The sequence below is a fragment of the Petromyzon marinus genome, chromosome 41 (assembly GCF_048934315.1).
Source record: "Petromyzon marinus isolate PM22_M1 ecotype Great Lakes invasive population chromosome 41, UKy_Petmar_22M1.pri1.0, whole genome shotgun sequence".
NCBI lineage: Eukaryota > Metazoa > Chordata > Hyperoartia > Petromyzontiformes > Petromyzontidae > Petromyzon > Petromyzon marinus.
The window spans coordinates 5,373,941-5,399,929 of NC_133707.1; the positions used below are offsets into that span (position 1 = coordinate 5,373,941).

The 25,989-nt window shown below is 49.5% G+C and overlaps 1 protein-coding gene across 3 annotated transcripts in view; it reads right to left on the minus strand.

Moving 5' to 3' along the window:
- LOC116951004 (glutamate receptor ionotropic, delta-2-like) overlaps positions 1-25,989 on the minus strand; it is a 211,749-nt gene that overhangs the window by 55,889 nt on the left and 129,871 nt on the right. For all 3 annotated transcript variants that reach the window (XM_076073274.1, XM_076073273.1, XM_076073272.1), the window contains exons 4-5: positions 14,571-14,948; positions 2,571-2,776 (exon numbers count right to left, since the gene is read on the minus strand). In XM_076073274.1, coding sequence (XP_075929389.1) covers positions 2,571-2,776; positions 14,571-14,948 — 584 coding nt within the window. The remainder of the gene's footprint in view (positions 1-2,570; positions 2,777-14,570; positions 14,949-25,989) is intronic.

Consider the following 25,989-nt stretch of genomic DNA (forward strand, 5'->3'; position numbering starts at 1 on the left):
AATCTCAGCTCGTTACCTGTATAAAAGACACCTGGGAGCCAGAAATCTTTCTGATTGAGAGGGGGTCAAATACATATTTCCCTCATTAAAATGCAAATCAATTCATAACATTTTTGACATGCGTTTTTCTCGATTTTTTTGTTGTTATTCTGTCTCTCACTGTTCAAATAAACCTACCATTAAAATTATAGACTGATCATTTCTTTGTCAGTGGGCAAACGTACAAAATCATCAGGGGATCAAATATTTGTTTCCCTCACTGTAAGTTGTGATGCGAGGCGGTGCACGCGAGCAGCGCGCAGGAATTCGTAGAAAAGTCAGTGGGTGTTTGCCGACCACCGCGCCGTCTTATTTGCAGAGAAAATATCAAATATCGATTTAATGAAGCTAAATCTACAGTGCGCACACACGCGCGCGCGGTTATACTGATGTATGACACACACGCTCGGGAGCACACACACACACGGCCTTAGAGGTAAAAGCGAACGTTCTTCCAATTTGAACAATAACGCAAATGATGATTTAGTAATAAAAAAGGACGGTCTACTCACAACAGACAGAGATCCTGCCCTGATAAAACATTTTTTTTTATATATATTGGTCGCAAACTGTATACATTACACGCACAATTGTAGACAGATGCGGGCACCCACGTTTTAGCCCACAGCGTGGCGTCCTTTCCACCAAATGAACCCACACGGTCGGGGTTGTGTCCACGATTAGGGCACTGTCATTGTCAGTGACACAGAGCAGTGCTTAGCAACCACAGCGCTGCTACAAAGTAGGAGGTGCGGTCTTCACGAAGCTATGCGGCTGGGCGTCACAGTTCGCAAGCTGGGGCAGACGGACCCTCCGCGCCATTTTAGTGTGCGTATGTTGAACTTTTTTGTTGTTGCAGCGGACACTGAGAAGCATGCTAGTGAGAGTTGGAAGGGGGAAGGACGAAAAACTAAACGCAAAAAAAGCAGATCTAAAGAAGTCAGTTTTCAATCTAGATTATTTAAAAGTGCACATCTTCAGTGGTTTCCTACTAGCGGAAAGGAAGAGCGTTCCAGACGGCCGGGGAAGCGCATCTGGAAGCACGCGATGCGGTGACCGTCTTTGTTTGGCGGCCAACCAAAAGCCGCTGATGCGAGGAAGACCGGAGTTTGCGTGATGATGGTTTAATCGGATCATTGGGGTTTATTAGTAATAAATCGGCATTTTGCGACCCCCACTGCCACTGTGTAGCATATTGTTACGTGCCAGGGACTCTATGAGATGATAGAACAATAGCTCTGAGTCCATAATTGCCAATAAGTAACGGCAAAGCGGTTATAAGTGACTCACAGAATTGTGCGCAGATGCGTATACAGAGTCCACGACTTCCCTGAAGGCATCGACACCTTCAGCGAGCGCGATGCCGATCACGCAACGCGGTTCGAATTCGACCCTCGATCGATGGCTGTGCCATCGCCGCACACGCGTCGAATAGAAAGCAAGGGACAAGCCCTTACTTACTAAACAACTCCTCTATCATTTTTCATCGCCATTGCTCCTGGACACCCACGGCCCTCACTCGCGCCGCCGAGATCGAGCGAGCTCGGCGGCCCGCCAGTTGAGGGCCGTGAGTACGAACAAGATTGAGACGCAGTCCCTCGTCCTCGTCATTTATTATTTAGACTGTGACTCCCGCGCGGTAATTTTTTTTTTAACCGCTTCACTCGCCATCACCGGGAGGAAGTGAGCGGAGGGTAAATACTAGGGCTTCGCTGGATGTAGTTGCTGGAAAGAATGTGTGCTCGCTGTGAGCACATATTATCTTTTGTTTTACTTAAAATTTATACGAGCACTGGCCTCGGTGGGGGGAGTGGGGGGGGGAGGCGTTCCTTCAGCGCGACGCATGACCCCGGCTCAACGCTTCCCTCCCACGTGACAGGCACCCAGCAAGCAAGCCAGCAAAACTTAAAAAATATATATATAGAACGCTATAAAATAAACACATTTTACGTCCAGGGAACCCTCAGACTGAGGCTTTCGAGAGCACAGGTTCGCCAAATTCCACGAATTGGATACAACTACTAAAAATATGTTTATTCTACCAGGTAAGGCCTACTATTTCAGATGCAATCTGGCCACAAATGATAGCTCAGCAAAGCTTATCACGTGGAAATTTACAACAGCCAAATACAACGCATGTTTCTAAATGTCGAGGGAAACATCGGAGGGCCTTGAGAAAAATCCATGCGACCATGGGGAGAACATGCAAACTCCAAATATACAGGCGTTAAGGTCGGGATCGAACCCACGACCTCATGTATACCAGGCGAGGTAGTTAACATCTCGCCACCATGGCGCCCATACATCTTTAGAATTGCTCGTGCATACGCGACACCACGGAGCAGCACCGTTAGTAACCATACCCCAGGAGTACGATACACACAACGAACGATAGCAACGCGGGCGAGCGATGAGCGAGCGGGAGCGATGAGCGAGCAAGCGCAACGGTCGAGCGAGCGCGATGGGCGAGCGGGATCGATGAGCGAGCAAGCGCAACGGTCGAGCGAGCGCGATGGGCGAGCGCCGCGTACCTCGGCGATGAAGGTGCGCGCCAGGCGCGGGTTGAGCAGCAGCACGGCCCTGCGGAGCGAGTCGCGGTAGCGGTTCAGCTCCTCGTACTTGAGCGAGCGGAAGAGCGAGGCGATCATGCGGCCCACGTTCCCGTCCACCTGCTGCAGCGACACCTCGGCTCCCTGGCGGGCGGCGCGCGCCAGGAACCCGCGCACCCCGCGGATGTCTGCAAGCGCACGCAGGGGCACGTGTGTGAGCACTACGTACGCACGTACGCACGTAGGTGGGCGCGTGGGGCGGGCGAGAGGGCGCGGGGTCGTGACGCGCGGGACGGAGATGCACGGGCGCAGGTACACGCAGAGCAGTGGCATTCAAACACGGGAAATGCACACACAGGTGACACGTGGATATTGACACACTTACAGTAGAGATGCACGGGCACACAACAACAACAACAATCGCCATTCGCCGCTAAGTGTCGGTGACATCACCCACGGTGCATGTGCCAGGCTAAGTGCACTTTAAGGTCACGGGAAGTGTCAAACGCCCACTGGCCGGAAGTCACGGGACCGACCCAGGTGCCACACAAAAGAAATACAAAGATGCCCCTTAGAGACTTCACAGCATATTGGGGCAAGTGCTATTAGCGAGCACCTATGAAGGTCGTCACGGCACATGAGGGGTGGATGGCCAAGGATCATACTGTGTCCCCTGTGGCGGTGTTTGAAAACCGCACCACGTACTCATTTGAGGCTGAGCCAGTTCAGATAATCGTCACTGGTGTTGGCCGTAAATGGGAATCGAGCTCGGGTCACCGAGTTCTTAATGCAGCGTGCTAACCGCTGCACTACCGCTCCCCATATAGACGCAAACACACACGGATGGGGTAATGGCACACACACACACCTACACGCGGGGCCAATTCACACAGCCTGTGCACAGGAATTTCGGCACCGGCAAAAAACACCACATTCGGCGAGAAACACCACATTCGGCAAGAAACACATTCGGCAAGAAACACATTCGGCAAGAACCACATTCACTCGACCACCTGTACGCGTACGTACGGCACTTTAGCAAACCTTTAGATGCATTCTAAACGTTTCCACCGGCCCCAGCCCCTTAAAAATAGATAGATTTTGTTTTTACCACTGCCCCATCCCCCTGCGAGAGGCCACGGACAAGCGCCCGATGCAACGAATCCGCGCCGAGCGCCACATTCGCCCGCTCCTGCCGCGCAAATCAGAAATTCAAAAATTCCCAACGACACGCGACCCCCTCCCCCCCCCATCATTATCGACTGCAGCTGCACCCTCACCCTGCCCCCCCCCCACCCACCTCCCTTGCTAATGAAGCAGCGCAGGCGCTTGACGTGTCAGGCAGAGGCAGGGACATTCAAAGGTAAGAGGAGGCGGAGGGGAGGGTCCTTCCTCACGCGATCGCTGTTCGCTAACGACAATGGCAATGCCATCGTGGCGGCCCCCAAGGTGACGAGCGAGTGATGACGCGAGCCACCGTGACGATGGATGTGCAATGTGGTGGGGGGGGGGGGGGGGGGAGAGGGTCGTGTGGATCCAATTCGATCCGACGCACGGTCTTTTGCAAATATCCCCGTTTTTTTGCGACCCGAATTAAATTATGATTACGCAACTTCACCGCAAAAGGTCAATGCTATAGATTTCACGCCGCCACCAGGAATATAGATTGCCAAAGCTACAAATCAAATGAATTCACACCGCTGTAGATGTGATAGAAGACCTCAACATCACTGCCCATTTCGTAAGGTTCAGTTATTTACGCTGTCATTTTTTTCATGATCGAGTCAAATCAGAGCGACGTTGATCGAGTGTCGTTCTGATCCGCGCCTTCGTGCCATCCGATCGTCAAAAATCAGATTCTAATTCTTTGGCGAAAGCAGAGCTCAAATCCGTCACTGAGCTAAGCTCTGGCATCACCGCAGCGAAGACCAAATGAGAGAAATAATGCAGCCCCTGTGTCTCATCAGTTGTGAACTGGAGCTCTGCCTAGAATAATAATAATAATATAAATAAAAAAACATGTGAGTGCTGGCCCTACACTGCTAGACGTGTCACAAAGGGAAATTAAAAGACGCACAAAAAAGCTGTTTCATAACACTTTGCCGAGCCTGAGTGGGTTCTGTAAGAATACCCGAAAGGTTTTCTGGGTTGTTGACTGTCTGCCTTCGCGATGTTTTTTTTTTCTGACGAAAATTCAAGCGCGGCATTTTTTTTTTAATGTGGCCGCCTCTTTAACGTGCAACACACGGCAAGGGGGGGGGGGGTGGGTGGGGGGGGGGCTTATAGGATTCAGGGGAGGCGGTTGGGTGGCTCAGGGGTCAGGGAAAAAGCTGAGCCGGTCCTGATGAGATCCTGGATTTGAATTTGGGTTTCAGGCGCCCCCGTCTGTGACTAAATAGGTTCCCGTGTACGGCGCGTTAACACAAACGTCAACGTGTAGCGCAGCACGGCAAGGGCGCCGCGTTGGCGAGATGTTAACTACCTCGCCTGGTAAACTACAGGAGGGTCGTGAGTTCTATGCCGACCCTGCTGCTGTATATTTGGAGTTTGCGTGTCTCTCTCGCTCTCTCTCTCTCTGTTCCCGTGGTCGTGTGGATTTTTCTCCGCGTCCTCCCGGTTTTTTTCACCCCTCTATGTTTAGGAACACGCGTTTTGGGTATTTGGCTGCTTACACATTTCCACGAGACGAAGCCACTTCGTTCAGCTGATCATTTGTGGCCAGGTCGCTTCTGGAAAAGAAGAGCTATATATCTCAGTGGGCCTTACCTAGTAAAATAAAAATAAAAACATAGTTTATATATTCTTTGCGGTCTTTCGGTAAAGTCACGTAGATATGTTCAAAGAAAATAACACAAAACCACGACGTTTCGATCGCAACATAAGCGGTCGTCATCAGGAAAAGGGGGGTTAGCTTCTAAAGACAACTGTTTTATGAAGGTTTGAAATGGGCTATTTCAAACCTACGCTCATTTCAAACCTTCATAAAACAGTTGTCTTTAGAAGCTAACCCCCTTTTCCTGATGACGACCGCTTGTGTTGCGATCGAAGCCTCGTAGTTTTTTGCTCTTTTCTTTGAACCTATCTGCGTGACTTTACCGAAAGACCCAAAGAATATTAAGTCCTGCAGTAACGAAAGCTTTAAGTCAAGAGAGTGTATATAGTTTTCTTCGCTCGCTCGCCAATAGGGAGAATGTCTCAGGACGCGTGACGAGAAACCACAGACGACACCCTAAGGCAGCAGCAGCAGCAGCAGCCAGGCGATGAGCCAGCACGACCAACAATTGGGCCAAGCTCTGTTTTCAGCCAATGAATGAATGTTTATTTATATGTGTGGGAGGAAAACCTGTGCGCGTGGCGAGGGCAAGAGTCAATGTTGTAAGAAGGGTCATGAAAGTATGTGTCATCTGTGCAGCAATGGGGAAGACAATGCCTAATGGTCTTAATGATGATGAGAATATAAATGTGGTCGTTGAAGCACAAGTGGACCGTGTAAGAAGGGGAAGACGGAGGCATGGTCGTATTTTTTCAATGAAACAGTCGAAGGATCTAGCATAGGCTGAGGACGCGATGGCCAAAGTGAGCTGGCATCACCAACACTGGCCCATAGTGACCTCTTGACAATGGGCGTGCCAGGAGACTGGAAGGCATTCTATCGGCCAAACCTGCCATGCTCTCAACTGGACAGGTGATGTCTTGCCGGAGAGACATTGTAATGCTTTCAAAAACGGTGTCTATTCAGCCGAAAGATGATTCGCTGGCATGAATTGTCAAATTATTGGGCCATGTCGCAAATAAAGCTTTTTTTTTTCTCTCATTCCAGAACCACTTAATGTTCATCATGAGAGCTGTAATGCCAGAGGCGCCATGACGAGAGCTCGAATGTGAATTGTTGGGAAAATTGTTCCTTGCTCCATTACGTCCGACTTCCACCACAATCGCGCCCCGCCGAAGCATCGCGAGGCGCGAGGTCCGTTGGTCGTCATCCGTGGTGAAATTCGCACCGTCGTCGCATGTGCCACTCGTCGGCAGGCACCCAGCGCTGGCATGGTGCATGGCACTGGCACGCCGACTGACAACGTGTGTTTGGGTGCCATGGCGGTGAGATGTTAACTACCTCGCCTGGTATACAGGAGGTCGTGGGTTCGATCCCGACCCTGACGCCTGCAGTATATATTTGGAGTTTGCGGTGTCTCTTCCCGTGGTCACGTGGATGTATCTCCGGGTCCTCCGGTTTTCCCCTCTGCATTTAAAAACACGCGTTTCGAATATATGGCTGCTATAATTTTCCACATGAGAAGCCACTTCGTTGAGCTATCATTTGTGGCCAGGTCGCTTCTGGAAAATGGCTATAGAGGCTCAGTGGGCCGATACATTTCCACGTGATAAGCCACTTCGTTGAGCTATCGTTTGTGATAACCATGTCGCTTCTGAAGAGAAGCTATATAGCTCAGTGGGGCCTTAGCTGGAAAAATAAAAAAAAGTTAAGCTTGAGTTTAGTTTGCGTCCCGGGTCTCAGTACACCTGTGCGGAAGGGCATCTCCTGCGCGTTTAAGGTAAACGGCAAACCAAGTGCGTGTATTTACCGTACCTGCAATGACGGTCGGTGGAGATTCGCGTCACAGAACCGGGCTTAGGGATGCATTTGTCCAGCAGTGGAGTGTGTGTCCGGAGCGTATAAATATGGGGTGAGCGGTGGCGTGGCGATTAGCGCGGTGCGCTACGAACCTGGCGGGCGGCCCGAGTTTGATTCCCACTCACGGCCGACACCAGTGACTATTATCTGAACCGGTCAAATTAGTACCTGGTGCGGTGTGTAGTAAACATCGCCACTGGAGAGACAAAGGCGGCCGAGCGTGGTGTTGGCCGCCGACCCCTTCGTGTGCCGTTCGGGCCTTCATAGGTGCTGCTCGCTAACAGCACTTTCCCCAACAGTCCTGTACAGGCTATCGTTGTATGTCTGTGGGAGGAGCGGTGGCGTGAAGGTTAGCGCGGTGCGCGACGAACCTGGTGGACCGAGTTCGACTCCCGCTCGCTCCCAAGATCGGTGGCAAATATCTGAACCCGTTCTGGGCTTCCGGTAGGTTGACTCAGCCTTGAATGAGTACCTTGTGCAGTGTGTGTGTGTGTGTTACACATCAGCACTGGGGAGACATCATACTGCCCCTCTATTGGTGCCCGATAACAGCACTTCCCCCAACAACCTGTGAAGGCTATATGGGGGATATTTGTCTTTGTTTTTGTATACAGAGGCGGCAGTTGGGGGGGGGGAGGGAAGTCTTGGCGAGTTTCCGAGTAACAATTGGCACCCAGCTGCACTACACGCACAGCAAAACCCTCGTCAGGGTACAACGCTGATGGTACAACACTGATGGTACAACGCCGGTGGTACAACATCGGTGGTACAACATCGGTGGCCTGCAAGCTCTGGCTCATCAATACACAGAGCCGAGATATGCTTGGAGCCACGCGCGAACAGCTGATAGGTCCGGTTGGTCGTACGCGACAAGCACAACGCTGAGAAACCACTGCGATAAGAGGACGTCAGCATCAGTATCGGGGACCATGAGGAATGGACCACTCTTTTAATTAAAATAATTATCATATTTTGCTACTGGCAAAGGAGGTTCCAATGGTGCAAATGCTTACCCCGAGTTCTCATACTCTGATGGTGCATTGTCTTTGAGTTGTACGCCTTTTGGCGTCATCTGGTCCAACACCATGTGAGACGAGGCTCTAAGGAAAGCTGTCTCGGGTGTGGACCAATCAATTTCAAGGACAGTGCCAATACATTATCAGAGTTATGTTTTCAGTTTGCATTCCGACCGCAGGTATTGTGGTCAATGCAAACATGACTCCTTGCAAAAAAAAAGGTGTCAGTTTTGTTGCCAGATAAAAGGGTAAAAAAGCAATTATCACTCTTTTAATTATTTCCTCGTAAAGTGAAGGGTTTGTGAAAGTCCTTATGCGCTGCGCAGTACATCATCAATGCACGTGTGCATACCAGCATGCGATAACTGAGTTGGGCCTGTGGGTGGCTGCCAGGGTTATTGATTAACTTGTACACCAGTCACGTGGTTAATGGCGCTGTTGCATTTTACAGATTGACGACAATAAATGTGTTTGCCCTCGATTTGGAGCACCTGCCCACGTCCTTCATTTCGAGTGTGCAAGATGAGCGTTATGGGTGCTTGCCAAGAGCACTTGTTCTCACAGTGTCCAAGGCTAACTGGGAGATGTTTATGCTACGCTGTGCGTATGCCACAAGCACCCAGAGATACCCCCCCCCCCTTCCCACTCAATGGTAGGTCGCTTCTTCTCTACTGCTGCCCTCCCCCCAACCTATCTGGAATCCCAACCCCCTGGGGCCCTCAATGTGGCCATAAGTAGTTCATAACTACCCAGACACAACAGCAGCCACCTGGTTTCAACCTCCCCGGGGAAGGAGCGGGTCCACGCTCAGCAGGCTCAGGACCAGTAACGGCACATGCCTCGCCAAGCTCCACCGATGGGGCATGAGAGTAAGTCTCGCGATGTGCCTGTGGGGTGGAGCAAAACGATGCAACCGCATCCTAGAAGCCTGCCCGATTCACAAACTCAGCGGAGGCAGACTCCAGACTCACCCTCAAACGCAGCAGGACCGGAAGCAACCGCTTGGCTTTGGGGTTTTGCATTTCGCTTTTTGAGACCAGACCCAAGACTCTCTCTTCCGCCTTCTCTTTGGAGTCTCTTCAATCGCACCTCACCTTGAAGCAACTAAGACCCCCCCAGCCCCCCCCCCGCCTCCCTCTTCAGCGGTCTCTCTGATAGACGTCTCGACTATTTTGTCCAGCTTCTTGAGACGTGGCTGAATTTAAATACGCCACGAATCCAAAATTGGTATGTGCGCTCACGTGCGTAAGTGTGCATGCATGTGCCTACGTGATCGTATGCATGTGTGTGTGGGGAGCGGTAGTGTAGAGGCTAGCACGCTTTGCTACGAACCCAGCGACCCGAGTTCGGTTCCCGTTCACGGTCAACACCAGTGACGATTATCTGAACCGGTCCTGCGCCTCCCCTAGGTCGACTCAGCCTCAAATGAGTACCTGGTGCGGTGTGTGAACATCACTACTGGGGAGACAAAGGCGGCCGGGCGTGGCGATGGCCACCCACCCCTCCGTGTGCCTCTGTTGCCCACTGTGCTAATGGGAAGTGCAGGTGGGTGGGCTTGTGTGCATTTCATCATTGTAAATAGCCACGCTTTCATTTTCATTCTCCGCTGTCTCATTTGCCAGAGGGAATGTGTCCAGCACAGCAACGAGCATCCGCGGAGGTGCCAGCTTGTAATCTGCTAATTGTTTAGGTATCCCTTCACATTTATCGCACGCAGATAAAGATCCCACCGGCTAGGCTTGCAGGCTGCCGGGGCAAGTGCTGTTGGCGAGAGAACCTGTGAAGGCCGTTCACGGAATACGAATGGGTGACGTGGTCTGAAACCACACCGAGCAGAGATGGTCTCTCGCCGGTGCCGATGTTCACACGCCGCACCAGGTACACTCATTTAAGGCCGAATCTACCTAGGGGAGGCCCAGGACTGGTTGAGATCATCGTCACTGGTGTTAGCGGCTCGGAGCGGGAATCACACTCGGGTGGCCGGGTTTTCAGTGCATCACGCGGACCCGCTAACCTACCACGAACACACTCATGCACACACAGAGATATGCAAGTACATTATTATTAATTCTTGTTCACGATGACCTTAACGTTTAATTGTGTTTTTTTTCTTCCTGTTCCTTGCTTGTAATGTTAAATGTTTCGCCTCTAATGCTTGCACAGCCTTCTATACATCTACATGTATAAAACAAACTCATCGCGCAATTATCTACGTCTGGCGGGGAGGTCTGTCTCGTGTGACCCCCCTCGCGGCCGACAACACCGGTGACCAAATATCCGAACCTAGGTCGACTCGGCCTCAAATGAGTGTACCTGGTGCGGTTCGCATACATCGTTACTGGGGGAGACAAAGGCGGTCGGGCGTTAGTGCTGGTCACCCCCCCCCCCCCCCCACTGTGTGCGTCCAAGTGCCGACCTTCATCAGGTGCTCGCGAACAGAAACTTGACCCGACAGTCTGTCAAGGCTATGCGGGATGGGGAGGGGATGTCTTCGTCTCTGCACGCATCTCTGGGGAGGTCAGCCCGGCTGACACGCTCGCCAACACGACCGCCTCGGGGCCAGCCTCCGTGTTAAGTTAAAGTCAATTCCGCTCGTGCGTGCGTTAATTTGTTCTGCATATTTAACGCCAGATTAAGCATGCGGGCCGGCCCTCAGGCTGGAAATGGGCACACATGTATAGATATTGCTCTTTTAAACTTCAAGTTTAATGTGTTTTTTTTGTGGGCGTCGTTTTTTTTGTCTTCTCTCGCTGGGCGATAATTCTCAGTGATTTATTTATTTGGAGGGCTCCGTTCAGCGGAGAGAATCCTCGGCAAGGCGGTTTGGAGGCCCAGTAGATTCGCGGTGGTCGATGACAGAGCTCCTCGCGATCCTGGTTCATGCTTTAATTGATGGGCTGCCACCATTCACAACAACAAAAAACAGGTTGCCAGAGGACTTGCGGTGCCGTAGACATGGGATTTGCTGCGAGACCTGGAGCTGATGCATGGGACAGAAAGCTGGTGAGATGAAGAAACAAGTTGGAAAAAACAACTACGCATTCGAATGCCATCATGTAATGGTCTCAAACGCTCGCTTGCGTGGCGACTCATGGGGGGGGGGACTGAGCAATCTCCCTTCCGTGCCCAGCTCTGCCCACGTGGCTTGCCTGACGAAACTCCGAGTTCCAGAATCCGTGCGTGTGTACGTTTTGTCTCCCTTGTTCAAATGAATAATACAAATATAAGCATAAATCTCTTCTGTCTCTCCACACCCATGTATACAAAATTATCCCATAGGATTATTACTGGCTCTCCAGACCGATGTAATCCAGCAGCATTTGTCAAAGTAAGAACATTATGGACCGGCTTTGACCTGGTATGTTTCATCAGGCTCGTTAAACAAATGCTACAGGTATTGCCAGATATTCTTGGCAAAACCACCACGTATATGTACATACGTTCAACTTCTTTTTGCACCGTACGTAGCCAACCGTGCTAAAATCGGAGGTGCGGGAAATCGCGGTGAGCCCTGTTCAAACGACGCAAAAAAATAAACGTAATTTTGTACGGTAACTACAGAGTCAAGTCAGCCACAATTCCTCGAAACATCTTTTAACACAAAGTCCCCCCCCCCTCACGTGATTTCGCTAACACGGTCTGCTCTACGAGGAGGGAATCCGGCGCTAATTCACAACAATCCAGAGCAAGTGGCGAATTTGTAATTACGCGTTGGGTAGCGTCTAAATTGATCAATGTGTCTGCTCCGTTGGTTAATTGGTTAATGCGCCGGAGGGAGTCTTTAAGTGCTCCCCCGTGGATTCGTGGTTTAACGCGATTCAATTTTCTTGATTTACGCAGGTGAGAGCAAGCGGCACGAGCAATCCCGTGGAAGGAAGGCGGGGAAACGGCCACGGATGCCTGTGCCAGGCATAACGACGATGCGTCCATTAATCGATTAATTCGGATTTGTTGTTGTTGTTGTAATGCCTCACCGGCACACGTGTCAAATTGCTCGAGTGCGCATGGATAATTTAAACAAACAAAAAAATGGAAATTATTTTTTAACCACCGTTGGTCTACGACCCAAATTGTCCAGAAACGTGGCCGATATCATCGGATCTCGGAAGCTAAGCACGCTTGAGCCTGGATAATGCTTAGATGGCCAATCGTCATGCATAAAACAGGTGTCATAGGCTGCTGCGGGGATACGTTGTGAGCCTGAACGAGGGTAGTGCAGAAACATCCGCTGTTGCGCTGTACTATCTATGTTGCCATGTCTACGCGCCGCACCTTAATCGACCCACACTGGCCAAACGACGCTAACAAACGACCCGCGTGGTGTTGTAAGGCCCTCATCCAGCAGTGTATTGACAAAGGTGTGTACATTGTTCACGTGCACGGTAATATTTACATTTGGGCTACCAAATGAGATGGAAAATATAATTCGGGAATTGATTAAAAAAAATTCGAATTGCTGGTTGGTGTTGGGGAGGTGGGCGGTTATAGGGGCCGCGGTGGCGAGATGTTAACTCCCTCCCCTGGTATGCAGGAGGTCGTGGATTCGATCCCGAGGCTAACGCCTGCTGTATATTTGCGGAGTTTGCATGTCTCTCTCTCTCTCTCCCCGTGGTCGTGTGGATTTTTCTCCAGGTTCTCCGGTTTTCCCCTCCACATTTAGAAACATGCTTTTAGAGTATTTCGTCGCTGTCAATTTCCACATGATACGGCAAGCCGTCTTCATCGCGCTATTATTTGTGGCCAGCTCGCTTATGAATAAGAGCTGCATAGCTCAGTGCCTCTTACCTTGCAAAGTAAAAATAGTCAATCGTATCGTTAGGTACAGTCGGTCGAATGCAGATTTAAAAAATAGGAAAGGTATTGAACCTGGACTTGAGACTTTAAGAGGGTCAGGCAGTCATCTGGTATGGACGGCTATAGGAGCAGCAGGGGAGAATGAGCGACCTCAAACTGCGCCAAGGTTGACCAATATGAAAGCCACGCTTGCAGGAGCGGAGACAGAGAGAGATGAAAAGGGAGAGGCGAGGCAGCAGCGAGGCCCTTGGGGAGCGGAATCTCTGGGATTGTGGGTGCGAGCCGAGTTTTAACTGTGGCCACACAGCGGCAGGAACGCAGAGCCCGCTAGGAAGCCACTTGAGTGGGGGTCCCTTATTGTATGTTTTATTTATTTATTACTTCCAAGACAATGTTCGCAGCTGAATGGACTACCCACTGTACATAATGATACACAATTGACTTTTGAACATAAGCAGCTACACATCATGGCCATGTGTGAATCTAATTGCACCCTTCAGCGGTTTAACGTTTTAGTTGGCCTCTTTTGCGATCGGGCTTATTTTGAATCGCGCTGTGTTTTTGAGATGAGCTGACCGACGCGTCGTCACCCCAGCGTCAGACAGATTATCAGGCGATGCTGCTACTACTGCAGCGTTGGCAGCGACACACAAACACACGTAACAAATATAACATTCAACACATTTGTGTGTAGCACTGCGTGGCCTTAAAAGGAAAAAATGCATACATTGTATTATGTATGCATGCTGAACTTATTTTGCACCGTACGTAGCTAACGGTGCTAACCAACGTCTTTGGGAAAGGACACGGGGCACATGGCGAAAGAGACAGGAACTCTGTCAAGATATCTGTGAAAAAGAGCTTTACAGCCCATCGGATTCCTAAAATATGAATACATATTGTGACTTCCCCGCGAAGGATCTGACGAAGTTCTGCATGGACACGGTTGCAAAATGTTATCTCCTTTGCCTAGTTCGCAGGAGGTCGTCGGTTCAATCACGACCCTGACGCCTGCTGTCTATTTGGAGTTTACGATGTCTCTCTAACGTGGATTTTTCTCTGAGTCTTCCAGTTTTCCCCCCTCTACATTTCGAATCAACGTGCGTTTTCGAGTACTATGGCTGCTATGCATTTCCACGTGATAAGCCACTACGTTGAGCAGTCAATTGTGGCCAGGTTGCTTCTGAAAAAAAAGCTACCTAGCTCAGCGGGCCTTACCTGCTAAAATAAAACAAATATATAGTTCATATCTTGATTTGAAGCTTTCGTGACTCATATAACCCATACTCTTTGGTTCTTTCGGTAAAGTCAGGTAGGTAAATAAAATAATAGATCACGACGTTTCGATCGCAACGCAAGCAATGACGATTGCTTGCGTTGCGATCGAAATCGTCGTGAAATAGTCCATAGCTTCGTTTTAGTTCAGTTTTACTTCGCGCCTACCCTGCCAAGCCGGTCAGGTCACCCGTGCCCACCCAGCAGGGTCGCTGCCACCCATCCGCCCGCCCAGCCCGGCCCGGCGGCCCCGCGGCCACGTACCGTATCCAGCCTGGTAGAAGAGGATGAACTTGCGCCAGGCGAAGTCGGCGAGCACGCGCGTCAGCACGTGGCCAAGCACAGCGGGCGGTCGCGCGGTCAGCGTGTAGCCCTGCGGCTCCTCCACGCCCGGCGCCCCGGGGTCGCTCGTCGTCTGCGGCGGCAGCGGCGGGGGGTGCGGGGGCAGCTCGCAGCCGCTGCGGGGAGAGCCCCCCGTGCCGGCCGCCCCCCCTGCCGACGAGGGGGAGGCCGCGGGGCCCCCCCGCTCCACGAAGAGATGCGGGATGTGCATGGCGTCGCTCAGAGACTGCAGCGAGGAGGCCGTGGCGCAGCCCGTGGAGCTCACGAGCGCCAGGATGCCCTGCTCCATCAGCTCGCACGCTGGGGGGGGGGGGGGGGTGAGGGGGGAGCACGTGGGGGGTTAGAGGGGAGGGGCACGTCGGGGTGAGAGGGGGGGCAAGTGGGGGTGAGAGGGGAGGGGCACATTGGGGTGAGAGGGGGAGCAAGTGGGGGTGAGAGGGGAGGGGCACATTGGGGTGAGAGGGAGGGGACGTGGGGGGTGAGAGGGGGCACGTGGGGGTGAGAGAGGAGGGGCACGTGGGGGGTGAGAGGGGGAGGTACGAGAGGAGGAGGGGATGAGGTTCGACTGCGAGCAACTCCAAGCGACACTGCATCATCATCATCATCCTCGTCGTATCTCATCTCAAGCGTCTCAGTGAAGCGCTCCAGCCCAGCCAAGGGGACCCCCCCCTACCCCCAGCAGCAGCTCAGCAGCCTCACGATGCCGTGATCCAGCGACTGCCTGTGCCCACTTCCTCCTCTCAATGTCCCCTGCCCCATTCCCTTCTCCCACGTCTCTCAGCGTAATCCCAAGTCTGATCTTTAAAGGTGTATTGAAAATTTTTGATTCTGCTACTGATACTCCTGCTGTTGTGGAGTAACTCATGCAGCCAACTATGGCTGCAAAGTTTGGTCGTACGTGTTATGTATATATCGTTTATTGTTAAATTTGAATCACAGTTCCTATGATCACTGTTACATTGTTTTTGTGGCTTTATTTTGTTGATTTTGAAAACGTTTTGGTTTAGCCATGTTTGTTTGTTGTAGTACAGAGTTAGCCTGATAACTTTAATCTACATTGTCTTATGGTTGTTGTTGTTGTTTGACTTGCATACCACTGGGATTTTTGCACACCGCGTTGAAATGCGGTGTTTTTTTTCTGGAAGACTTTGCTGGGGTTTTTTTCCAGGATTTTTCCCGTTACGTGTAGTAACTTTAAGATGTTTTTTTGTTTTGTTGCGGTTGCACTCGAGTCAAAAGCCGCATGGCTCACAGGGTTATACCTAATACATGAAACTGAAACTTTTCTCCTCCGTTGTTCAATTGTCTTTGTGCATGTGTTTGTTGTTGTTGTTGTGTTAGTTTGTTGTCCTTCCCCTGCATCCGCGATTAGCGCGGTTGGCAACGTGCCGTGTGATAGCTTCAACACATACTCTTTGATTCTTTCGGTAAAGTCACGTAGGTAGAAAAAATAAATAAAAATACATCACGACGTTTCGATCGCAACTTAAGCGGCCGTCCACAGGCGTGATGTAATAGTTTTTTTGTTTGATTTTATTTTTCTACCCACGTGACTTTACCGAAAGAACCAAAGTGTATGGATTCCCGCAGTCACAAAAGCTTCAAATCAAGATTAGCTTCAACACACATACACACATATCCGTGTTTCTCATCCACATGACACGTACGTGTGCGGCCTCTGTCAATCCACTGCTGGATGAGGGCCTCCCCTACGCCATGCTGGTCAAAGGGGGTTTTGACCATGCTGCACCAGAGTACGGAGAGAGCCATAGCAGCGTTATACAGCAATCGGTTTTTCCACATTCCCTTCTGCTGACAATACAATTTGGATGAAAATATGCTGCAAAAATAGCGGAAAGCATCTCACGTGGATAATTTGAAGAGAATTTGTTTTACAACACGGCCTCATGGATAGGATGCTACACGCTACAGATAAAAGCAATACACGCCTTGTGCTCACAAGAGTACATGAGCATGTCGTTTGCACACAATTTGCATAAACCATAAAAGTAATTAATTCTTAAGCATATGACTCAATGCGTCTATTGCAAGCGGATGAATACAAATTGTTTTATTGATGAATCAATGCACGGTCACATCCATATTCTCTAAGTCTATTGGTCTCTGTGTAATCTTATGGCTCTCTGAATAAGTCTATGGGTCTCTTTGTAAGTCGATGGGTCTCTGTGTAAGTCTATGGGTCTCTGTGTAAGTCTATGGGTCTCTGAATAAGTCTATGGCTCTCTGAATAAGTCTATGGGTCTCTGCGTAAGTCTGTGGGTCTCTGTGTAAGTCTATGGGTCTCTGAATAAGTATATGGGTCTCTGTGTAAGTCTATGGGTCTCTGTGTAAGTCTATGGGTCTCTGTGTAAGTCTATGGGTCTCTGTGTAAGTCTATGGGTCTCTGAATAAGTATATGGGTCTCTGTGTAAGTCTATGGGTCTCTGTGTAAGTCTATGGGTCTCTGTGTAAGTCTATGGGTCTCTGAATAAGTATATGGGTCTCTGTGTAAGTCTATGGGTCTCTGTGTAAGTCTATGGGTCTCTGTGTAAGTCTATGGGTCTCTGTGTAAGTCTATGGGTCTCTGTGTAAGTCTATGGGTCTCTGAAAAGTCTATGGGTTTCTGTGTAAGTCTATGGGTCTCTGTGTAAGTCTATGGGTCTCTGTGTAAGTCTATGGGTCTCTGTCTAAGTCTATGGGTCTCTGTGTAAGTCTATGGGTCTCTGTGTAAGTCTATGGGTCTCTGTCTAAGTCTATGGGTCCCTGTCTAAGTCTCCGCGAGGGTATGCACGGATAATCACAGTTAGTCCGATACCCCTATTCCAATCTGGGATCTGAGTGCTTCCAATAGGCAGCCGAGTGGCCACGTTGTGCAAGCCGGAGTCGTCCTCCTCCTCCTCCTCTCTGTCACGCACAAGAGGCGTCATACAGCGCCGCACTTCGACTAAATATACACGGCGAGCGGCTATCGACTCAGCAGCCTCCGACTGAGGTCCGCTGTTTGTGCTACAATGTGCATTTCAAGGTTCTGTCATCGGCGTGAGACGGCCCTCGCATCAGCTCGTTCAAGGGATGAAACCTCCCCCCACACCCCCCCCCCCTCCCTCAGGATTTTTGTCCTACACCGTTGTCGCTTAGCCGCATCGACACCGACTGTCTCTCCGGACAGCCACGCAACCCACAGTCGCTACGCCCCCTGCTCAGCACGTTCAACATTCCGTCTCCGGGTTGTTGTTGTTGCTGTTGTTTTTGTTGTTTAGTTATGTTGATGAACAGACGGGTGGACGGAATAGATGGGGACCGTGGAGACTAACGGTGGGACAATGTAGGGAGACGACGGGGAGATAGAGAGAGGGGGTGGAGTGGGGGTTGTGTGAGCGGGTCAGCACGAAGAGCGATGTCTTCCGCGAGCGGTCACGACACCCGGTGTCAAACTCCGAACGATAAGCGCCCAAATGGAATTGCTGCAGCGGCCGCAAACTCGGCCCACAATTCCCTGCGGGGGGCCTCTGATAATCGACCCCGTGTCACCCCGGGGGGCCGTCTCCTCTTCCTTGGCGCCCCCCCCCCCCCACTACGCAAGGAGGAAACAAACAAAATAAATAAATGGCCAATCATGCCCGGCCGCGACGAGACCGCGCGGCCACAAATTAAACGCCCGCTTCTTCACGACGATGATTTCCCACCACTCCGTGGCCAGAGGTAATTGAATGTTTTGCTCGGCTACGCGACTGGGGTATTAACAAGCATGGCCTCCTCGAATCGCACCCCCCCCACACACACCCCCCCGGGCATCCATCCAGATCCTTTGCTCCCCGATCATCCACCCCCCCCCCATATACCCCCACCCGCAACAGCACCGGATTGGCCACCTCTTAAGTGGCGACTCGAAACGTCCCCCCCCCTCTCCTCCCCCCCATCCCCCCGATTCCACTCGGAGCTGGTGCCACGTCACCTTAGGAACGCCAAATTGAATGGAGCTGCGCCCACGCGCGCGAATAAATATGGTGACAAAACGGCGCGCGCCGGACGAGTCCCAGATGTTTGGCTTCGTGCTTCGCGGATCGGAGCATTAAGCTTCGTCGTCGGTGCGGGCTAGCGCGTGCGGTGTGTAAACATCGCCACTAGGGAGACAAAGGCGGTCGGGCGTGGTGCTGGCCACCCACCCCCTCGTGTACCGTTCCGGCCTTCGTAGGTGCTGCTCGCTAACAGCACTTGCCCCTACAGTCTGTCAAGGCTATACGGGGGATCTTTGTGTGTGTACATGTGTGTGCGTGTGTGTGCGTGTATGTGTAGATCTGGACAAAGTCCCATCGGTGAGCTCCTCCGGCAGGCAAGGCTGCGTTGGCTGGGTCATGTAGCCCGCATGCCCAGCCACCGCATGCCTAAACAGCTTTTGTTCGGCCGGATCGAGGGGGCTAAATGGGCTGGAGAAGAGATGGAGTGATGTGGTACAAGAGGATGTGGAGCTGAGTGGACTTGCCGATGACTGGTACCAGCGGTGTCAAGATCGGCCTCTGTGGAGGAGGCTCGTGAAGGACGCTACTGGGCAGTAGGAGGCAGTCGCCCTCCAGCAACAACCGAGGACAGAGGAGCGACGCTCAGAACAACGAGTGAAGCGCTGGGTGGCTAAAACACAGCAAGTTGGCAGAGTAGGGGGCACATGTGGTGCATCGACCATTTATCTCAGTCAGTCGACCCATAGTGCCTGGGTCTGTCCCGTGACCTCCTGCCAGCGGGCATTCGAGACTTCATGTGACCTTAACGTGCACATAGCCTGGCACAAGCGACGTGGTGACGTGACCGCCACTTAGTGGCAAATGGCGCTTGTTGTTGTGTGTACCTGCGTGTGTGTGTGCGTGTGTGTACGCGTGTGTGTGCATGTGTGTACGCGTGTGTGTACGTGTGTGTGTGCGCGCATAGCAGTAGCGTAGTGGTTAACGCGCTGCGCTGCAAACCCGATTCCAGAGTTCGATTCTCGCTCACGGCCGATGAACAGTGGTGAATGTTTGAACCAGTTCTGGGCATCTCCTGAGTCGACTCAGCCTTACATGAGTAGCTGATGCAGTGTGTAAACGTTACCACTGGGGATACAAAGGCGGCCGGGAGTGGTGCTGGCCACCTTGCGTGCTGTTTCGGCCTTCAAAAGAGCTCGCTATAACGGCACGTGCCCCAGCAACCAGTCTGTTCAAGGCACATGAGCTAAAAATCATCAAATTAATAAAAAATAATTACATTATTTTTACGAATATCGTAGGGGCACTGAAATGCTTTGTAAATGAGGTATGAAGCATACATCCAGGCTAATTCAAGTGCATTTATTTTGTAGCGTTAGTTACATAATAAGTGACCATTTAAAATAGTTATCTTGTTATGCAGCTGACAGGCTAATGTTGGTCGCTGTAATAATTGACCCATTATGTAGAAATGAGTTAATAGTGGCACACACACGCACACACCTCCATTCACATACAATCACATACACAAGCACAGTAAAATTTATAAAGTCAGAAATCCCCTTATAGCCTACACAGGCTGCGATGGCAAGTCCTGCGAACGAGCACCTACGAAGGCACGCAAGGCACGAGGGGGTTGGTGGCCAGCACCACGTCCGGCCGCCTTTGTCTCCCTCGTGCCGATGTTTACACACCACACCAGGTACTCATTTGGGGCAGACTACTACCACTCCCCTAGTATACACACACAGACGGCCTTTTGAATCCATACAATTGTGAGGCCTGTATTTTAGAAATGCCCTCGAAGCAACACGGCAGGTCAAGAAGGTTTTTTTTTATATTTTTTTGTATGGAAAAAAAAACCTCATAAAATATTGTTCCATAAAAAAATACATCAGCAGCTAATATCTCACGCTTTCAGGGCAAAAGAGGTGCAGCGTTTTTATTAAATTCATTACACGATGAGAATGGACGGAAATAAAGTATTTAAGATATAATGATTATATATGGCTCCCCTTTGTATACAGCTGGACGTAGGCCTCTCCCACGCCACGTTGGTCACGCACGAGGGTTGTTTGACCATACTTCACCATGCCGGTCAATGCTGGCTGGTGTCGCGGAACGGCCCAGAGATCACTCGCCACTGATGTTAGCCGTGTCCAGGAAGAACAGTCCTTCTCATGATACAGCATTGCATTCGTGCGCACGTCCAGCAGCAAAATGGTCGGGGGGCGACAAGCCAATGTCGAGGTCTGCCAGCCATGAGCAGAGGGCTTCAGGAGAGAGTCTGTGTTGTTCCTCCTACGGTGAAGGAGTGCAGACTACAGAAGGTTTACTCTGTGGTCCATGCTTTGGTTTCATGGCCACAATTGCACTGTGGCGTGTCTTTAATGTATCTCTGTGGGTCTCTATGAGTTTACTCTGTGGTCCATGGTTTGGTTTCATGGCCACAATTGTACTGTGGCCTGTCTTTAATGTATCTCTGTGGGTCTCTATGAGTTTACTCTGTGGTCCATGGTTTGGTTTCATGGCCACAATTGCACTGTGGCGTGTCTTTAATGTATCTCTGTGGGTCTCTATGAGTTCACTATGTGGTCCATGGTTTGGCTGCATGGCCACAATTGCATGACTGGAGCTGATGTCCTTAGTTTACCATATAAAGACGATGTGCACATCGGCCTGTTGATGATCGTCTGACATGGTCGACAGTTCCACCACCCGTATCGTCGAGGAGGAATGTCAAAGCCAGGAGGTACGTGATGCTTGGGTATCAAAAATGCTATATTCGTAAATTTGAATACATTATTTATAACTATATAATTTGAGACTAATCAGAGTGCGGTAAATACATTTTAACGATATACATTTTAACGCGTGTTAACTCGGGGTTCTTATTATATACGACGTGATTATTTAGATTGTTTTGCTGCTATACATTTCGATGTGACGGGACACTTCGTTGGGCTGTCATTTGTGGCCAGGTCGCTTTTGAAAAAGAAATGAACAGCTCGGTGAGCTCTTTTCCGAACATAGATGGACTCGTCCACCTGAATAACTGCCAAATCGCTCTCCGTGGTGCTAACGTTAAAAAACCCGCCACTTTTTTCAAATTTTATTGCTGTGGTTTTCACACCTGATGATGATTGCTTGTGTTGCAGTCGAAACGTCGTGAGCATTTTATTGTTTTATATTTTTATTGTTTTATTGCTTCCCTTCTACGTGACTTTACCGAAGGAACCAAGAATATGAATCCCTGCAGTCACGGAAGCTTTAAATCAAAAATTAACCGCCTCTACGGGGAGGGTTTCCACGTAACTTTGAGATACTTCAACAAACTCCGGGATAAGAAGGCTCAGGTGATCGAGTCTCTCACCTTTCTGAAGAGACGCCGCGACTCTGGGTAATACCAATTGCATTTACACTGGCCTCTGCTGCTGTAACTTCTTCTAATGCGAAACGAATTCTTTCCAGAACATTATCCACATCGGATTGGGAACATGTAGACAATATGACTGCCTCTTCAGCTGCCACTATGTCGACCAAATGTAAGGACAACCTGATTTACAAATGTAACCTCCTCTCCAACAAAAGACCGGACCCACACACCAAAAAACTAGACGTTAACAAAGTCGTAATTAATCGCAGTAACAGCTCTATTTCCGATGGTCTGAAATCCGTTTTAGCAAAAGGACTAAACTTTTCAGTCACACCTAAACACATACCAGTCAATTATATCATTGCCCAAGTAGACGTGGCTCTCAAGGACCTAGGTCACATCGCTGAAGATGTAGCAAGATCTGAAATCGCTACAACCCTCAAAAACGCTAAGATGCCAGCTAGCAACCTCAGCAAAGATGAGCGTTTTGAATTATATAAATTAAAAAAGAGGGATGATATTGTAATCCTCTCAGCCGACAAGGGCAATGCCACTGTCATCATAGATAAAATAGAATATAACAACAACATTCAAAAATTACTCAATGATGGCAGCTATACAAAATCATTTCTGATTCAACCGCATGATCAAACCAAACAGTTCTCGTTGAAACCTTCTGCTGCCAGGCCACCAAGATTATACGGCTTACCAAAAATACATAAAGTAAATACACCCCTTCGTCCCATTGTCTCTACTATCAACTCCCCCACCTACAAACTGGCTCGTTTTCTGTCTGAAATCTTGCGGACTTTCACTGGAAAAACCACCTCTGCGGTACAAAATTCTACTCACCTGGTATCGACAATCACGGGTATTTCCCTGTCCCCAGACGACCTGCTTGTCAGTTTTGATGTAGTTTCCTTATTCACCAAAGTTCCTGTACCTGACACCATCGCAATCATTGAAGACTTGGTTCATCAAGGACTAAACACTGAGGTACCCCCCCTGGTGAGACACTGCTTAACCAATACATACTTCACTTGTAATGGAACTTTCTACAAACAAACTGAGGGCACCCCAATGGGCTCCCCCTATCTCCAGTTGTAGCCAACAATTTCATGTAGAAATTTGAGACTGACGCCATCCAGACTGCCACTCTGCGCCCAACCTTATGGAAGAGGTACGTGGATGACACATTTGTCATCTGGCCACATGGCCGGCCTGCTCTAGACCAATTCCTCCACCACATCAATTCCATACACCCAGCCATCAGATTTACCATGGAAGTCGAAAAAGATGGCAAGCTACCTTTTTTGGATGTCCTAATAAAAAAGAGACCTGATGGTTCAATGAGCCACTCTGTCTACAGGAAAGCTACCCATACGGATGCTTACCTGAAACCGGATTCCCACCACCATCCATCCCAGAAGAATTCTCTCATCAAGACTCTGCACCATAGAGCCCAATGCATATCCGACCAGGAACACATAGCCAGTGAACTCAAGCACATACACCAAGCTCTTAAGGCTAATGGTTACTCCGACTACACAATCCGCAAAGCTATCACTCTAATCATGAAGAAGGACCCTCTTGAGGAGCCTTTCAAAACCATCACTTTACCCTACATTGCGGGGATCACAAAAAAGATCTCCAAAATCTTGAATAAACACAAGATCCAGGTCCGATTCAACACATTACATAAAATCCGTGATCTGGTTCCATCTGTAAAAGATGTGATTCCGGACATACAGTACCCTGGCGTTTACAAACTAAGTTGCCTCTGTGGTAGTAGTTACATTGGAGAAACCAAACGACATGTCTCAGACCGCATTCGTGAACACAAAGCAGACCTAAAACACGGTAGGACCAACACCTCGACCATGGCAGATCACTGTTATAATTCAGTTGGCTCACATGACATTGACTTCTCCAAGACAGAGGTTCTTTGCAAGCCATCTGGCTACCATGAGAGATTCATTCATGAGGCTATCCACATATACAAACACAGATACAATTTCAACCGAGAAGATGGATTCTGGCTTAGGAGTCATTGGAAGGATTTGATAAACTATTTCGGGTCTTAATTGATTGTTCACGCTTACGGTGGCTTTCAGACCGCATCCATTATTTTCGTCTCCCCCCTCCTCTTTTCCGAACATAGATGGACTCGTCCATCTGAATAACTGCCAAATCGCTCTCCGTGGTGCTAACGTAAAAAAAAACCCGCCACTTTTTTCAAATTTTCTTGCTGTGGTTTTCACACCTGATGATGATTGCTTGTGTTGCAGTCGAAACGTCGTGATAATTTTATTGTTTTATATTTTCATTATTTTATTGTTTCCCTTCTACGTGCCTTTACCGAAAGAACAAAGAATATAAGGTAACAATAGTTTAGTTTTATATGTATATTCTTGAAAGTGATTTCAAGAATATACAAATAAAATAAAACTAAATAAACAAAGACACATTCACGTCGGACGTGGCACGTCCTTTCTCGAAATATGTAAGCGACCATCGCCTTCCTTGCACTCAGCTCCGTCCACAATATTTGAAATATTTAAATCGAGACGTTTACATTCGATGCACCTCCCCAGTCGCATCCATACGGTTCAAATTGCTTGCGTAACTTAATTCGCCATCCCCAACCCCCCCCCCCCCCCCCCCCGGCTTCGAGCATCCACAACGTTCCCAGCCCAAGCTTTGCACTCGGTCTCTCGTCGAGAGCGTGCGCCCGACAACATAGACAAGCAGGCAATGCATCTCCTTCATTGATCCGTCTCCGCGCAAAGTAACGTCATTTTTTTTCCCCACCGCAACCCAACAGCCCCCACGGCTTTTTTTTTTGCGAGTGAATAATTTCAGCGCATGATGATCAATGGCCCGCTGATATTATTCACTTACAGAAGGCCGCGGGTTGGCCGATGGGTCGCGGGGAGAAAGGAAATAAAATAACCCCACGCTTATTTTGTCCGAGCCGAGAGACGGACACGCGGAGGAGACGCATGCGTTGTTCCCTTATCCGTTTTGTTCGCGTATCGTTGTGTAACGCCGACGACTCCTTTCCCCGCGATGGAACGCCGGGGGTGGGAGGGGGGGGGGGCTGGCGGCTCCACGTCGGTGCAAGGTGCCGGAGAGAACGGTGCAAATACCGCGGTGGCAAATTTTTTAAAAGTTAAAATAAAAAGAATCATTCCAAAGACAAATTGCCAAATGTTGGTGAAAATGTCCATAAATGAATAAAAATAAATAAACTCGTAACATTAATAAAACTATTACTTTGATTCATGGAAAAAAATATATATATGGACGACATTTTATTTGTGATATCACTAGCAACGGTAGGATATTTGTGATGATCTTTCCAACATCGGCGAACAGAGCCCTCATCTAATGTGGCAATCAGACAAAAGCCATCGACTGATCCTTGTATAAGCAGGTGCTTATTCATTCTGGATTAAGCCAATATTTGTGTACGTAATTATATTGCGCTTGTAATTAGGGATTAGGCTAAGATGAAAAAAAAGTTGGATTTTAGATTATCTGATTCTTAAGAACGATTTACGATTTTTTTCCTGATAATTTAAATACGTGTATATATGCATGTCTGCTTGCTAGCAAAAGGGACATCACCTGATGTCAGTTTCGATGGGAACAAGGGCAGATGTTAATTTCTTTTTGGCATTGTCGCTTTCTGCGATGTCATGTTTTCGGATCTATCTCCAAAAACGAAGTCTTTTTTCTGATTTCAGATTACCCAAAATGTTGCATCTGGGTCTGATTTTAGTTTAGGTTTTTTTTTTAAAAACAAATCTGGCGATCGGGAACTCATCCATAAGCGCATCTGAACGTACGCAAGCACGTTTGCGATGAAAATAAATACTTTCGCGGCTGCATTGGCAGGCGGTGTGTAAACACGAGTTCACGAAACTTAACACATTTGTCATTAGCGCTGACTTACATCGCGTGAAGCGGTAACAGCAAAGTTTGGCAAGACGCGGCGTGTGCACAC